The 17,548-nt window shown below is 36.6% G+C and overlaps 2 protein-coding genes across 6 annotated transcripts in view; one reads left to right on the plus strand and one right to left on the minus strand.

Annotated features, from left to right (window-relative positions):
* Positions 1-3,408, plus strand: part of TWF1 (twinfilin actin binding protein 1) — a 19,135-nt gene extending 15,727 nt beyond the window's left edge. Inside the window, exon 9 of the mRNA XM_053942301.1 lies at positions 257-3,408. Coding sequence (XP_053798276.1) covers positions 257-427 — 171 coding nt within the window. The 3' untranslated portion in view covers positions 428-3,408. The remainder of the gene's footprint in view (positions 1-256) is intronic.
* Positions 1-17,404, minus strand: part of IRAK4 (interleukin 1 receptor associated kinase 4) — a 22,459-nt gene extending 5,055 nt beyond the window's left edge. Inside the window, exons 1-13 of one of the 5 annotated variants that reach the window (XR_008430863.1) lie at positions 17,319-17,404; positions 16,920-17,089; positions 15,733-15,878; positions 15,215-15,412; positions 14,321-14,481; positions 13,592-13,656; positions 13,238-13,352; positions 11,068-11,177; positions 7,920-8,103; positions 7,058-7,120; positions 6,250-6,408; positions 5,982-6,138; positions 3,463-4,060 (exon numbers count right to left, since the gene is read on the minus strand). Coding sequence is in view for 3 of the 5 variants with exons in the window: in XM_053942297.1 (XP_053798272.1) it covers positions 6,106-6,138; positions 6,250-6,408; positions 7,058-7,120; positions 7,920-8,103; positions 11,068-11,177; positions 13,238-13,352; positions 13,592-13,656; positions 14,321-14,481; positions 15,215-15,412; positions 15,733-15,878; positions 16,920-17,080 (1,395 nt within the window). In the remaining 2 variants the exon portion in view is untranslated. The other 4 variants (XR_008430864.1, XM_053942297.1, XM_053942299.1 and 1 more) reach the window with 4 other exon arrangements.
* Between the last annotated feature and the right edge of the window lie 144 nt (positions 17,405-17,548).

The following is a 17,548-nucleotide window of genomic DNA, read 5'->3' on the forward strand; positions in this document are numbered from 1 at the left end:
AGAGAAGTCCCTAGCATATATACAGTTTAGTCGTGCTTACATTTCAGGAAAATAATTAAGTCACACTTAATAGTGGTAAGAGTATAGGGGAGTCTCAGAAAAACTATCCAAGATTTCTCAGGGCATTAGGCACAGTTTGGAGAACTTTTCATGCTTGACTTTGAACATTATTGCACATATGGTTTTAATATAGTATTGAGTTTCAGCAAAGTTTCTAAATGTTTTTGACTTTGAGTATGATGTCTTTTTCTGCCAGATTGAAATAGATAATGGTGATGAGTTAACTGCTGACTTCCTTTATGAAGAAGTACATCCAAAACAACATGCTTACAAACAGAGTTTTGCTAAACCAAAAGGTCCTGCAGGGAAGAGGGGAATACGAAGACTGATCAGAGGGCCAGCAGAGACTGAAACACCTAGTGATTAGAAACTGTGTTTGTATTTGTTCAAGTATTAGAGTAAGAAATGGAATTCTGGCTTTTGGTAATGAACTGAAATCATTCCATTCATAGATGCTAGGGATAAAAAAAAGCTCTTTTTACTCTTCTCTTTTCTGACCTCAAAACTTTTTATATTGTTACATGATTATATTTGTTGACCATGTTTTATGACATATAGAAGAGATAATTATTTTGAAGCTAGAAGAGAAAAACTAAGCTAATACCCCTTTATTTTAATTTAGAATCCATTATTTAATAGCTGTACATCTGATCATAAACTTTGCAGACATAAGACTATGAAGCCCATGTAGTCTGTGAGTAAGTCACAGCTGTATTCTTATGCGTAGCCTATTAAACTTCTAAGACTTTCCATGTGAGAAGAGATGAAGGACTACATAGCATTGTCCCAATTAAAACTTTATTTTTCTTTGTAGCACTTATGGACAGTAGTATAATAGACGGTTGTGTCTGGATTTTGACAAGATGCATTGCTGGATTTTGTTGTTGTTTTGTTTTGTTTTTCTTGCAATGGAAAAGATAAACTAAAATCAATTATTGTTCAATTAATATAAGCATTCAGGAATAGGTGGACATTTGCTGAGGCAATATCTTGGTCATCTGAAATTTATAACTAATTTAATGAATTATCTTTTAAAGAAATAGCTTTTCCAGACTTCTGTATCACTCATAAGGGTTACATATTAGGTACTGAATGACCAAGTAAAAGGAGATTAAAAGTCAAAGAGTTAGTATACTCAATAGATTATGGAGCTGCTTTTAAAGCAATATGTCTAAAGTATCTAAAAAGTAATTAATTATTGGTGCAGTTTGATCTAAAAATGTGTAAGTTCAGTAAAAATTGAAGCAGTCTTGCTTCATAACAGTGAGTTATTCTTGAGGTCCTACTGTGTTTGCACTATCAACTGCAATTTTTACTTTCAAGGTATTCTGAAAATTACTTTTTCTAAATGTCTGAACTTCAAATGTAACTGACATCTGTAATTTAAGTCCAACTAGGTCTTGAATAACTGCTGGCAGCAAGCCCCTAGTTAGGATTTCGATGATTTTTTTCCTCCCTTCTTCCCTTCTTCAAAATACTTAAATCAGCCAGAATAGTCTAAACTTGATTGAACTGTAAGTAATGTGTTTAACAGGAAGAGGAAAAGTAGATTATTTCAGTAAGTGCATTAAGGGGGAATTAGATGTGGAAATAAAGTATTGGATGACCTCAAATATTTAAAACTATGTGATGAAGCAAATACTCATGAATAGATTATACTCCCAGTGAGGACTTGCTTTTTAGTGTATTTGTGACCTTTGTGGTTTTTGAGTTTTGTTGGTTTGGCATTTTTTTCAAGCTACATGGGAGTTGCCAGCTTTGGTTTATTGGATATTATCCTAGCTGCTGGATATACTCATTATAGAGCTGAATCGTGTGTTTACCTGGTGGAAGATGGATTTTAACCTAGTTTTGTGGGGAATCATGTTTTGATAGTAGTAGTTCCTAACAAAAGAATGTTTTATCTATTATTTTGTTTGGCTATACTAGCTTACTATTGACATCCGAGATTGCACTATATAATGTGATGGTTGCAATAGTTGGTATTACTGTGGGTTTTTTATATGTAGCAGAAATTTTACACTTCAGCTTTTTTTTCATTTAATTTTACACACTACATCAGTCCAATTCAATAGCTCTTGATCCTCAGCTAATCTCTCCTGCTTGCTTTTGTGTTCTTTTCCTGCCTCTTGCCTGGGCAAGTGTCGTTGTTTTTTAAATATGGTTATTTTGTGTGCAGTTCACTGTAAACTGTAATTAAATATATTTTTAGATTAACTGAAATATTTGTAACACACCTAATTCACATTAGAATTTTTGTTTTGGTTTGGTTTTAAGGAGTGTAGCATTTAAAAATTACTGCTAGAGGGTTTTTTGAATTTAGTATTCCTGCCCTTGTGCCAGCCACAGCAAGAGTGCATATACCTCTACACTTTCTTGAGCCAGTAAAGAAGTTCAGCTTTTTGAGACTAAATGTTTTAAATAATGAACAGTTTGACCTGATGTGGTTGTGTGCATGTTGTGGGGGTTTTGTTGGATGTTTGTTTGTTTGTTTTTTTTTTTTTGTTTGTGGTTTGTTTTTTTTTTTTTTTTTTTTTTTTTTCCTGTTTTTGGTTTTTGTTTCTTTCTGCAATCCTGCCCAAGGTAGATGAGGATAGGAGACAGAAAACATAATCTGCAGGATGATGAGAGCTGGTTAAGTGATTATGCAAGAGCTACTTCAGAGTTCAGCCCAAACCAGACATTGTAAATTTCCCTACCTGAAAATATTCTATGTGATGTACACACCCAGCCCAGATAGGAGTCAGTCATGCCCTGAGCACATCTCCTCCTCACTTTTCCCAAAAAGAGAATTGTATGAAGTCTTGCACTGCTGGCTGCTTCTCCAGGCCTCTTGTAGCTATTCCCCAAACAGCAATAAGAAGTATCTGTTCTTTTTGTACAATCTATCACATTTACATCTACATAGTTGCTTCCAATTCTCTTCACGAATGTTCAGAACCAGGGCAAAATGTGGGCATTAATCAAAGTTGCTCCATTAACTGTCTCTGGTCATTAAATAATTGAAAGTGTCCATTCAAATTGTTGTTGGCCTTCATAAAGCCCAAAAGCAATGCAGCTGCTTGCAGTTATCTCACAAGCTATTAAATAGTTAATTAACAGGACAGGTAATTATTTAATAAATGTTTATGTTGCAAGTTAGGGAGATCTCGATTTTTTAAAACACTCCTATCAATGGTTAAACTAATCAAAATAAAAATTGCTGTTTCTTAGATTGACATTGTAAATAAAAAAATTTGTTATCAGTGTGTTTATGTATTCAATGAAAGCCGCCTTCAGATGCTAAAATTAACTAAGTTTACCTTATCTATTTTGTAATTTACTTTATAAATAAAGATTGATGCTTTAGCTTGGTGTTGTCTGAATCATTTCATAGTCTCTTTAATGAAGATCTATATTCTAAGATCAGAATGTGTAACAGACAGTTCCAATGGGACTAGAAAGTGACTGTGGGGTGTAAGAAGGGAGGTGAGCAGAAACAGAGCTCCTAGCTTTTGCTATTAGAAAAAAATCACTATGTTAGAAACAGCTACTTTCTCATCGCTTTATGGGAGCAGCACCAAGGGCTCCATAGCAGAATCCAAGGGTGTTCTTCTCTTGAGGTTTTTGTGCTTTCAGTAATACGCCCCTTCAAAAATTTCTTCTCTCCTTTTAAAATGCTGAAGTAGTTGACTGGTGATTGAACAGTTCTATCTGTTCTTACTTGCTCAGCATGAACTACTATACTATACTACTGGATTTCCAGTTCTATGAAACCAGATCATCCCATTACAAGTATCCTGAATGACTTAAGTTACTGATCTGTGTCCTAGAAGGCCTTATTATAGTAACTAGCACAAAGAAGTATGTATTCTAGGATAATTTAATGTTTTTGGAGGGAACAAAATAAAACTAAAGTCAGCAACTCTTACCCTCTTAGTGTTTAGAGATGTTGACTTTACTGTATGGAGACCTCAAAAAAAATCTGGGGTGGAAAAGCAAAGTTCCTTCTCCTTGCCCCCTGCATATTAAAAAAAAAAAATAGTTGCCACATAAGTTAGCTAGTTTTACCTAGTTAAACCCTCATATCCACTAAAGAAGTTCAAAACTTTTTTCTAAATTGTATGAAGTAGTAGCTAACATGCTTCATTTTCAGTGAGGAAGGGAAAACTACTGCCAAAACCTCACTGCTGAGAGCAGCACTGCAAATAGTAATGGTCTAGTATGACAAAGCAGGAACTCCCATGCTTGTGGCTGAGATACTGCTCACACTGCAGAATATCACAGTTGGTGTATGAACAAAAATGTTCTACCCTACCAGAGGTGAACAGACCTGACCAGGGAGTTGCTACAGCAAACAGACTTCTGGCCAACACTATAGCTGTATTCTAGCTCCAGGGAATAGTAAAAAGTAGACGTGATCTAACATGAAACCTTCACATAATAGCTGGAGATGCTTAAAACTGAAGAATGGCTTTAGCAGATTTTATTCTAATTTAGCTTAATAGCAGCTTTTTTCTCCAGGTTCAGAGCTGTACAGCTTTATTCCATGCAGTGAGATTACCATAATGTTATTAACAAAAATGCAAGCAACATAAAATGATGAGTATTTTCAAGGCTTAAAGTTTTAACAGTAAAAAGAAGTATTAATGCAGAGGGTTATTTTTTATGTTAACAGTTTTTTACAATTTATACTCAAAAAATCTAGAAGCCATTAGGTAGATATTTTTTTCTAAATTAAGCTAGCAGTTTGAAAAGGCAATACAAAATGAATAAATAGCCAGAAATCTAATGATATCATTACATTAGAAATCACATGCTTACTACAATGAGATATATATTCCTGAATGAAGTCACACATAATCACAGAATTTCAAGCTTTCAAATTTAACTGTAGGCCAGACTATGTTCTTATCCCTGAGCTATAAAGAAAGTTCACAAGGTGCAAAATGAGTTTATATGAAAATATCATATTTCATTTACTTAGTTCATATGTTCATACTTAGTCCAAAGTATCCGGAATCTCACTAGTCACTTTCATTCCATTTTAGTCTGCTTTGATCTGTCAGCGTTTCTCTTTTAAAAACCTTTCTATTTATACTTTCAGAAGTGTGTTTTTGTATTTAGTTAATATACATACATATATGTATTAAAAATAGCTTAATTATTTGACTAAGTAAAATGCAGAATTGATCTTTATATCATTATTCTGATCCCTTTAAGAAAAGCAACCATCTGTATTTATAATCCGTATGGAATCCTCTCCTAAACTACTAAAAATACTCAATCCTTCTAAAATAGTCAAAGTAGCTAAGAGTCTTGCTGTGAATAAAAATTAAATGGTTTGTCATCATAGATTTCACTGTAAGAAAGCATTTGCAAATGTAAATGCTTCTGCACAGGAAGATAACTATTTTGCTTGGGAATCCTTGAAATGAAAAAACAACCTAGAAAATGTCTTGCAGCCTTTATTTGACTAAGACTAACACCAAGAAGACTTTTTGATAATAATCACATTCACTAAGAGTACCAGACCATTTACTCTAATATGAACTCTGAAGCTAAAATATTAAGTAGAAGCTTGTTTAAACTGGGTAATACTATTGTCATTTCTCAAAAAGACAACATTAGGTACCATTATAGCTATTAAATGGTTTTGTCTTCAATAGACGAAGGTCTAGTACACCTGATCAAGAAAGCAATTTGCAGAAAAAACATTCTGCCCAGTTACAGTCATGTAACATCTAGTATGCAGCAGACATACTAGATATCTAGAAATAAAAAGAATCAAATAGATTATAATATGGAAATGCATTTAAAAAGCTGTAGGAGAAGATGATGTACCAGCACTGCAATTTGTTAATACAAGAAAGAGTTTTCCCATGTTAAGGGCTCAGTGACCAAGGAAATGTGAAAGAGCTGCTGACAGGCCAACAGCTCACCTTACATGTGTCCAGAAAGTTCTGGAAAGCAGAATCACTGATAATGTTGCACTAAATACTGATTAAACGTTTGGTACTGGTATCTCCATTACAGAAACACTGCTGTATCAGAAGAAACTCATTATCAAGTTTTTATCTCTTGGAGCTGCTGTTGGACCTGGATGAGAAGAGACAGAAATATAATTAACTGATACTGTAACCATATGCAGGGAACACACACAAACACACTCTCACCCAAAATAAGCCTTTTGCCTGAAAGACTACCTACCATTTTAATGTCTGGCCTTCTGTTTTTTTTGTCATTCAGACACCGATCAGCAATTGAATACATTTTATGAATTGAAGGTACATCCCAGTCACTCATCTTTTCATCAACATAATCCTCAATAGTTGCTTCCTCATCCTCAATTTCATCTTTTATGTTTAACTACAAGAGAATTTGAACCAATAAGCAGATAATGTTGTAAGCATCTGAACAGCATGTGAGAGTACAAATAAATGATACATTTTTATTAATTATTTATTTTTATTCTATATCATTTTAATTACCACAACATCATAAAGCAAATTTCTTCAAGCTGTATCATACAGATTTAGCTGTCTCCCACTTCAAGGCTCAATTTTCTAGTATTGTTTCTTTTGTAAGAGAAGAAGCCTAATAACCTACAAATATGCAAGCTGAAGCTGGTATAATTTTTTAATCAGTTTTATAAAGCCTCTTCCTGTAAATGAATGTCTGTCTGTAAACTAAACTTCTGTCTCCAGCCTCAGTGGCTGAGGTATCCGCTGGAAACTTCTAGTCAGAAATCAAATTTTAAATGTGACTGATTTAGTCCAAAAGTCCTCAGTTCCAACACACTTGAAGTGGGTTATCTGTAATCACATGTACTGTTTGAGGAAGCATAAATTAATAAATAAGAGGTAATGAGTACAGGCAGATCTTATGCCTTCCTCTATGGGTCAGTCTGAAATTGCTGACCAACAATTGATTGTCTCAGAACCTGTTAACTTACTATGATTTCATATAAAGTGATCCTGGAGCACTGAGAGGGAAGGAGAAAATATGAAGAACATACCAGCAACTGTGGCTCCCGGTTTTCATCTACTGGAGGAAGACCTGTTATTATTTCTAGTAAGACCTAAAAGGGAAAAAAATCAGAAGAGAAAATAAAGCACAGAATAACCCTTAGCATATATATGATTTGCAAAAAGGAGCATGACCTCCAGCTTTTCAACAAACACTCTCAGGATCTGTGTTTGTCCAAAGATTTCCTATACAATTAATGGGTTTTGTTCCTACCTTTATTTTCATTAACTGTTATTAGCAGGGTTGCTTACAAATTTCAACATAAGTTATTCTCAGCCTACATGGTGTTCCTTCACAGCAAGATTGAAGGATTTCCAAACTATTCAGACATAGTGTTGGGCCTACCTTCCCATGAAACTAAATGCTGTGAAGGAAGTGGTCAATAGTGAGTAGGGTCTTGGATCTATTCAGAACAAATTAAATTTTCTTTCAAATATTAAGCTCATGTCTTTTTTGTACTCAGCTCTAAGGCAAATTCAACATGTACATTGTATTTTTGGTGTTCAATATAGTAAAATACAATAATTTTGGACCATTTTCTTAAATTTTCTTTTTCAGCCTGAGTTACATTTTTGTGCAATACCATGCAAGCAAAAAGTATGTTCCACACCACTTCAAACCACATTTCGCTAGAACTTGGAATATTTTACTCTGGTCTTTCACATAGCAAATCAACATATTCAAATGATTTTAACACAGTCAAACTTTAGAAACACTATCTTAAGAAAATATCTATTGGGAAAAAGAAAAATTATAGACCAGAATAATAATTTCATTCCAGATACTCTTGATTTTGTGTGCTTTTAGCATTTACAAAAGAAGTAATATACTGCTTCCCACATTCTACTTACTACTCCAAAACTGAAGATATCAGATTTAGGTGTTATCTCTCCTCGCAGAGCTTCGGGTGCCATATAGGCTGCTGTTCCAACAATTCTTTCAGTCATGATTGTCTGTGTAAATGTTACCGATGCTCTTGCAAGGCCAAAGTCAGAAATTTTGGGCACATATGTATCAGTTAATAAGATATTCGCACTGGTGGAGAGGGAAGGTTTGGGGAAAAAACAAAAAAGGTAAGAGAATTTTCCAAACAGTACAGTAAATAGGTTTTAATACTAATAATTCTTTAATAACCAAATGTAAACTGCTATTTTGACTAGCTTGAAAGCTAAGATATTTATCCATTATTCATAAAACAAGTTAGGTAAATTTAGTTTTGTTGGAAATTGCTCAATTTCAAAATTCATTCCTCTAAATAAATTAAGAACTGACTGCAAGATCCATGTTCTTTCTTGTGTGTGTATGCATGCATGCAAAAAAAAAAAAAAAAAAGGCAAAACAACAAAACACAAGGAAAAAAACTAGACACTCCCCCTACCCCCAAACCTTAGAAATACAAAACTTTCTTTTAAAAGACCAATTATGTTACATTTATGGTTTGCCTTTAAGAGGGACAATAGAGAGTACTTGGCTCTGATCAACTTCTACTGGATCACGGTTTAATTCTTACAGTCTAAATCTCTGCTCAGAACTAATAAAAGCAGGTTTTTTATACCTATTATCTAATACCATGTCAACCATGACAAATTGATGTGCCAAATGAATAATACTCTTATTCTTGTCTCGAAAGAAAGCCAGAAAACTTAATTACTGCTGGAATATTCTATGTGCCATGTTTTCACTTGACCTCCAGCTTTTACTTTCCTTAAAAAAAAGCAACCCTGACAAATGAGGCTCATCTCAAAGTCCTTAACGCTTTCATAAAATACTCAGTGAGATGAATTACAGCAGAAATCTACTGGGTTTTAATCTTGTACCACTTAAAACCATTTTAAAATAGCTTGATTTAATATTTATGAAATCCTCATTTTCTGATCCCTTTAATGGAACTGTAAATATCCACAATGCCTGATATAACATATAAAACTTCCTAGAAAGTTATACTTCTAACATCCCCTTCTTGTTCACCAAACCTGAACAAAATTAACACAGCTGTAAGTTACAAGGGATCACGTGATGTTAGAACTGCTGTAAATAATGCTAGATCTATGACCACTACAAAAGGCCAAGACACTTGTCAAGGCATCATCCACCAACTGGTCTCCTGTTTAAAGCTCAACTTCTTAAAAAATGAGAGAACAAGATCACAACTTCATAAATCTCAGCTTCTTATCAGCTTGAGCCAAGTCCAAAGAGTGGTCTTTTTTTTTTTGGGTACACCACAAAAAGCACAATAAATGCAAGTTTTACTGCAACCTTCAAGCTTCAAAAGAGAACTGAACTATTTCCTGGGCATAACCAATCCAAAAAATTATGAACAACTGTGAGAATACCCATTAAATTTTGTCCCCTCTAGCCTAGAGAAGCTGTTCTAATGCCTGTGTGTTTATGAATGGTCTACACGTCACAGCAAAATGAAGACTGAAGTAATCTTCTTAGATGTCTCTTCATCTACATGTTATCTGGGAGTGGCAGCCCTATTAATAGTACTAATCAAATGTATTGAACTACTCACACAACAAGTTGCAAAATGTTATTCAAACAAACAAAAAAAAAAAACCAAACAAAAAAAACCCAAAACCCAATTCTCTAATAGGATAAACTCACAGCAGTTAGAAGGGTAGAGACAGCGTAAGGTAAAAAAGCGCATCCCTTCCAGTCATTACACTTCTCCAGAGGCTTAAGCAGGGAAGAAAGAAGAAACAAACTGTCAAAGCAGCAAGCACATACATGAAGCAAATGCTTGTTCTCCTGAAGCTGAAAGGTCATAAAACTGAAGTTGCATGTATTTAGCAGAGCTGCCAGAAGCCAGAAAGCTACTGAAACATTCATCCATAACACCCAATCAGTCAGTTGCTCCTTCTTAACCATCAGATGGAAAAAGGCATTTGGGGCTTTTCTTCAAAGATTTGGGGTGCTTTTTAAAAAAGCCAACATAGTAAACTGTAGCAGGAAAGGGGAAATAAACAAGAAAAACACCAGAAAAAGCCAACCAAAGTCTACAACAAAACCCTCACATATTCTAAGTTCTGATATCCATAGAAAAAAAAAAACTGGTATAATAAAAAATGAACATTCATTATCATTGAAGAACAATGAACTTCATGAACCTGACTGAAGTAATTTTACTGTATTCATACAAAATAGGAATAAATCAAAGGAGACACTCTGAAGAAGTGTTCTACAAAAAGGAAAAAAAAAAAGGTGTGTTTTTATCTGAAAAATTCCTTATTTAAAAATTAATTGCTCCTCAACAGCAGCTTCATTAGAAGCAGTTGTTAAAGAACAGAACTTTGTGTGCTCTCATGGCACTCGAATAACTATTTGAAAGTATAGATTATGATACAAATTACAATTTAAATATTACATTTATAACACAATTACAATGCAAAATCCCATGGCTGGAATGCTGTCCAGCAGCTAAGGGAGCTGGCAGAAAAGGAGCTTCAGGGAAGGTCTTATTATCTAACTGTCTGACAGGAGGCTGGAGCCAGGTGGGGGACAGTCTTCTCTCCCAAACAGCAAGCAACAGGACAAGAGGAAACAGCCTCAATTTGTGCCACGGGAGGTTTAAATTAGGTGTTAGGATAAATTTCTTCACCAAGTTAGGCAGTGAAAGAGGCTGCCCAGGAAAGTGGTGGAGTCACCAGCCCCTGGAGATATTTAAAAGACATGTAGATGCAAGCACCTTGGGACATGGTTTGGCAGTGGACATAGCAGTGCTGGGTTAACGGTTGGACTTGATGATTTTAAAGGTCCTTTCCACTCTAAACACTTCTATGGTTCTAGCCCCATAATTATCTTTAGAAGTCTGTACTGGTCATGTTCTTGTGGCAGAGACAAGATTGTGGTGATGGATGTCACTTGCAGAAGATTGTGCCCTTGACTGAAGTAATACTTTTGCAGTTTGTTCTCTCTAAAATTACTTTAACAGGGGAAAGATGAAAAAGAAAAAATGAAAATGTGAAAACGCAGCCAGCAATAGTCCACAGGTTTTACCTTTTAATATCTCTGTGAATGTGATTATTTTCATGCAAAAAGTTGATGCCATTTGCTGTACCTTGAACAATTTTACACCTCATATTCCAAGGAATTGGTGGAGTTTCATCCTTGATTAAGAGAGAAAGGCAAGTAAAAATCTGAAATATATATATATACACTCACATAAACCAAACAAACATACAAAACCCCCACAACCCAGAAGCAACTTCTTGCTATGTTTTGCTGTTTTCAAGTAGATGATTAAAAACACTACCAGCATACATTTCTTAATTTACTTGGGCAGAAATACATGCCTTTGTCACATTACATTCTCTTCCTGCATTTTGCCTTAGATTAAGTTGCCAGTTGCAAAAAATGTTCTTGGTTAATGTTTGATTCTGACCCCCCAAGGCCAGCTGCTCTGCAAAGACCTATCCATATCTACTGCAACTCCCACTTTGTACTGGCATTGATACCAGAGCCTTCAACCAAAGCAAATAATTCAAAGCAATCTACAGTTTTTACTAACAACAAGAAGTCAATCTTCCAGCATTTTTGGATTTCTTGAGAGTTTAGTTTTATTCATGCTACTAATTAAACCTCAGAAGTAAGGACATCTAAATTTAAAAACCAGTCATCAAAAATCTTGTCAGTGGCCAAGGGAAGTGGATTACAGTATCTCACCATTCTACCACCTTCCTTGCCTGTTCAACATCCAGACACAAAGATGACACAAGGAAGAGTCTGTGCATCAAACATATCCAGTGAAGTCAAAATTAAGTTATCAGCAAGAACAGATATTCAAGTAAATACATTACTCACCTCTCTGATCTTTTTAGAAAAAGATTCTTTTTAATTTACAGATTCTGATTTAAATTCCTTGATTTATGTCATAAATGTTTCTCTTCCTTGTAAAGGACTCATTTATTTCTCCTTTAGCTTTCAATTATCCCCAATCTTTAAAGCTTCCTTGATGATAACAGCTAGTTACATGGATGACCATTTTCATATACATCTTTGTTAAGCACTGCTCATTTCTACAGATAAATTTGCACTGTCCTTAGGTAAGACTTAGTCTCTCTTCTGCACTGATTCAGTAAAAAAAACAAAATAATTGCACCTGTAGCAGTGTATGCAAGCAAACAAATTAGTCTAAACTGAGACAGCAGTGCTAAGAGAACTAGTCCTTTCGCTAGGCACTGCTACTCATTTTCATCACAGCACCACTTTTTTCCCACTGGAGCAGAAGTATTTGTGCAGGCCTACAAAGGAAATGCAAAATCTTGTCTCCAGGTGAAAATTAAATATTTTTTTAACCAAGTATTATTGTATCAGCCTGATCAGTTCCCTAATCCAGATCTTTCTCCAATTGATAGATGCTTGAACCAGTACAACCAGAAGATCAGTGTAGAAAAAAAAGCAAGCCCAACATTTTAGGTCTGGGAACATGGGTGGTTGAAGAAGCACTAATGTAAAATGTTCACCAGATTACAACCTCAGAAGCTGGAATTGCTTAGTATTAAGCAGATTTTTTGAACTCCTTCAACAAATTAACACAGACACTAATCTACTAAAGTCTGGCTTACTATTGGACTGTGTGTCCTTGATACACAGAGTTGCCTCACCAAACCAAAGCAACTTGTTATTTAGTTAAGGCCAAGGCTAGAACATACACCATTTGATTAAATCATAAGCATTTACACAAAATAATATTTTTTAGTGTATTACAACCATTTTAGTGTATTACAACCATTACAACCACTATCACAAGGACAAATGACCTATCACATAGGTCAGTTTCACAGTGCAGAATCTCAGGACCCAGAAGAGAACATGCCAACAAAAGAACTGGGAACAAGACTGTAGCACCCTCTGCACTGCCTCACACAGGCATAGTCAGTCCAAGACTGTAGCACCCTCTGCACTGCCTCACACAGGCATAGTCAGTCCAAGCTTCTGTGATGGTTCAGATACCAGTACACTGACATTGCATGGACAGCCTGATTTGACTTTAATCTATCTAAAATGTGTAAAATCTTATTGGAAGAATACTTGTTATTAGAACACAAGAAGAAAGTAGTAAAACACCATTTGGACATCACAGTTCAGTTCCATTTGAAAGACATTCCAGAGATTCCTATACTTTAGCAAAGTAAGGCAATTGGAAGCAAAAAAATACTTCACTTACCAGACAAGCAAGCCTGTCAAGCAATGAACCATTAGGCATGTATTCATACACCAGACATGGCTGAGCACCATCACTTGAGAAACCAAGTAATTCTACTAAATTTTCATGCTGACACCTATAGCAAAAAAAAAAAAAAAAATCCATTCACATGTGCTCTGAAAGACTCTAAACAGGAAAACACAAGGCAGAGGGAACTTGATTCTCAATGACTTGTTTCACCTCTACTGCATAAAGCCAGGTTTGTGTGGTGATGTTTTAAAACAAACAAAACGTGAGTGTGCTGTACAAGAAACATTTTCAGTTAACATGCCAATTGTTATGTTAGAAAGACAAAAATTGTATAATTGTACTCACTTTGCCATTATGTTTATTTCTTGCTCAAACTGCTGTTTCAAGTCCTGAACACTAACATCGACCATCTATAAAAAGAAGTGTTTGACATTAACATCATTGGTTCATAATAAAATGCACAGCTGTTCATTAAGGAAAAAAAAAGAATTGTAAGCCTTTCTTAGTTAACTTTTCACAATACACCTTCTACTCAGCTCAAAAATAAAGTATCAGAACATGACTTTAAATTCCTTGGAACACTGTATAAGTTGATCTAGTTTCAGTCAACAACTTACTCCATTCATTGCAGTTACCACCTAAAAGCACTTAATTACAAAATTCAATATTCACACAAAAGAATTTTTATAAAGACTAAAATTCTGTGACAATACCTATTTAGCTTGTGAATCTCAGCCATCCTAATCTGAAATGGAAACCTCCTTAGGACCCCTTCTCTTCTGGCACTTCTTGAGGGCAAGGGGAAAACAACTGGGGAAGCACTCTGCTCTTCCCAACAACTTGCTTAGCCCCTCAAAGGAGAGCTACAGAGAAGGCAAGAATTAGCTCCTGTGACTGTGCTGACTTGCAACACTGATGGGACTACGGATAAATTTCTTAATCCAACTAATGTGCAACATGGTGACAACACTTTTTGAAATGTATCATTCAACACTTTTCACAATAAACAAGATAAACAAGTCTATTCTATAAAGTACACAGTGATTAAAATGAAAAATTCCCAGGACAACTCACAGCAATGAGCTTCTTGACAGCCACGTTTTTGCCATTGATGTAGCCTTTGAACACAATGCCAAAGCCACCTTCTCCCAGTTTATTACCCCCAGCTGATTCTGGTCGCACATCAAAATTATTTGTAATGTTTTCCAAGTCATGAAACAAAAAATTTTGGAAATCTGAAAGACATTGACATTTAGCATAAAACTATGTTTTCACCTAAGGAACAAGGTTTTCTGTTTCAGTTCTCTTAAAATAAAAACTTGCTACCACACAAAACCTGACACAGTGGAGTCCTCTTTCCAGCTCTGTAATGAAGATATCAGAAACACAAAAGGAAGGCAAATAAACATATATAATTACCTACGCATCATTTTCTTCACAACTAACACTGTAGCACGCACTTGATTGTATGTTGGATTCATATTTGGAATACAGGTAATAGAAATGAAACATGTAGATCACAGAGAGAGCCACACTGCCTTATATGCAAAAAATACACCAAGGTTACATCATGTTCCTAGCAGCAACCCAAAAGTTAACCTTTAGGAAAGAACAGACCAACCACACACTTTCCTAAAATGCCTTCTTTAGTCATCTCTTCTCCAGCATTCTTAGTCATTTCTGACATACAAAATTTAGTTTTAAAGCATGAGATGCTGAACATTCTATAAGTATTGGAAAAGCGCAACAGGATTATGTGTGGCAAAAAAGAAATTGTAATTTAACTAACAGTTAAATTTTCCCTCAAAGTAGGTGACTTATTGGCAAGATGCAAGATGCTGTTTCCCACAGATGCACCATGATAGAATAGAGGCATCATTCTCATGCACTGCTATGATTTATTTCACATGGGGTGAAGGACAGATCAGCAAAAAAACAGCATTGAATTCTACCAAAGTAAATGTCTACCTGTGTTACTGGACTGTGAGCTGCTGTTTTCTTCACTTGAGTAGGAAGAATCTGAATGATGCTTCTCAGTACTCTGAGCTAAAACAGGCTTTATAGATGCCACTTTTTTTTCCTGTACAGGTAGTTGTTTCTCATGTATAGGCAAGGTTTCCTGTGAAGAAAGAGGTAATGTAACTTCTTCTGGCATCCTTACAGCTTCTGAAAAGGGAATTTAGAAAAAGCGTTAACTACATTAGGAACCAGAGAAAAACTACGTAATGTTAATGCCAGTATGTTTGAAAATTAGGAGACACATAAGTATCACCAGGTTATATTCTGCCACCACGTGTAAACTCCAGCACTTTTATTGACACTTGAAACTCTTACTTAAACTGTTATTACAAATGATAGAAAGTGGAAAATATATTCACTTTTGGTTATTTTAACCTAATCCTTTCTGATTTTCAAGTTAGTGTGAAGTTCCTTAGCATCTTAGAAAACTGAGAACATAGTACAAAATGTACAAGAGTAACAGTTACCTGGAAGCAAAAGGCTTGCTGGTGCTAGGAACTGATTCCTAATCAGCAGATCCACAAGATCAGCAACTGTACAGTTTGTGGTTCCCCAGTCATAAAGCAATTCACACGTGGGGCTCTTTCCCATTTGTACAAATGCCTCAAATCTCCTTAAAAAATAAGTTAAGACCAATATTAAAAAAAAAAGAAAAAAAATACCTCAAGAAGCATGAAGGGAAAGAGATTAAAGGCAAATGACAAAAAAATCCACATTGAAAAAAAGATCTGAACGCACTACAAAACCCACAAATCTTCTGAAGACACAGCCAAAAAAACCTACACATATTTAAAATCAGAGTAAAAGCATGCAAAATATGGGAAAAGCTATGGGAAATACACATATACATGGCTTCAGGTGTTTGTCTAGGATCCATAATATATCGGCATCTTGGACTAACAGAGAAGAGACTGTCAGCCAGAGACAAAGAGTTAGCCAGACCCAGTTCAAATGGAAAAAATAATTGTTTTGCACCCATCTAGCATTCACACTCCACCTTGAATATTTTTGAGATGGGCATTAAAAAGAAAATGAGATCCAGTATTCTGACTGATTTAATATTATTATTGAAAGAAAAAGATTTACTACTACCATTACTAGAAATGACTGGAAACCCAAGATGATATATATATATATATACAGATCTAAAAATCTCATAGTCTTTGAAACAGCTTCAACAAGGATTCAACAAGCCCTTCAAGCAATGAGGTGGCCATAAAATATTGCAAGCATTACTCCTCAAGTAAACTAGTTAGTTTTAGGCCTCGGGCTCCCCACGTTTATTGGGCATTTTCTTGGAAACAGTGAATTAGGAGTTACAGTACAGCTGTCTCTTGGGCACCATAACATAACCCTAGTCTTTAGGGTACAGAAAGTTATGTAGCCTGTGCTGTATTGCTAAAAATACCTGTGTCTGTAGTTCTAATTAATGCTAATTTCTTTAGTCAATTTTCTGAGGCTTGCTGTACTGCTGAGCTGCAGTACAATTAGGAGTTCCTTGTGTTCCCTAAGGAAACGGGACTGCAAGACGCAAGTGCCCACCAGCACACGAAGTGCAGCAAGTTACAGTAAAGGGATGGAAAGCGGGTTTAACAAGGCATTTGTGTTGAACGGGTAATGCACGAGTTTACGTTACGGGACTTTCATGTAGGACCTTATATGCACTTGGCTGTATCTGCTTTCACCGGACGGGTTGGTTATATCCATCGCAAGTTTCTTCCACCCTTCCTGCGGGTCGATGAACTCTGCCAGCCGCCTCACGAGCCCGTAGCTCAGGCAGCGGACGTGCGTGGAATCCGTCACGGGCTGGCCCATCCTCCGCTCCTAGTGGGACACAGGGTTACCCGTGCGGTTCGCCGGGAAGCGGCCGCCCAGCGAGGCGCCACGGCCGCCCCCCGGCCCGGCGGGGCCGCCCCCAGCGGCGCAGCTCTCGCCCAACATTCCCGGCTGCGAGCGCCCCTGCACCCGGCGGCGGGGGCCGCTCGGAGTCCCCTCACGCCTCACCGTCGCCTCCTGCCCGCGATCCCCCCGGCCCGCGAGCCCCGCTCCCTACCGGGCGTTACCGGCGCCGCTTCCCCTCCACCTTTACAGCTTCCCCTTTAAGGGGGCGGGGCCCAGCCCCCGGTGCCGCTGACGTCACCGGCGCGGTGAGGACACAGCGGAAGCGCTCTCCCATCTGGCCCTCCCATAGGCGGCCGAAAGGGGCCCCGCCCCCGGCACGACCCATGTCCGGCCGCGAGGAGGGGGGCTCGTTGCCTCGTTGATTTTCCCCCCCGGCCCTGG

Source organism: Vidua chalybeata, chromosome 5 (assembly GCF_026979565.1).
Source record: "Vidua chalybeata isolate OUT-0048 chromosome 5, bVidCha1 merged haplotype, whole genome shotgun sequence".
Taxonomy (NCBI): Eukaryota; Metazoa; Chordata; class Aves; order Passeriformes; family Viduidae; genus Vidua; species Vidua chalybeata.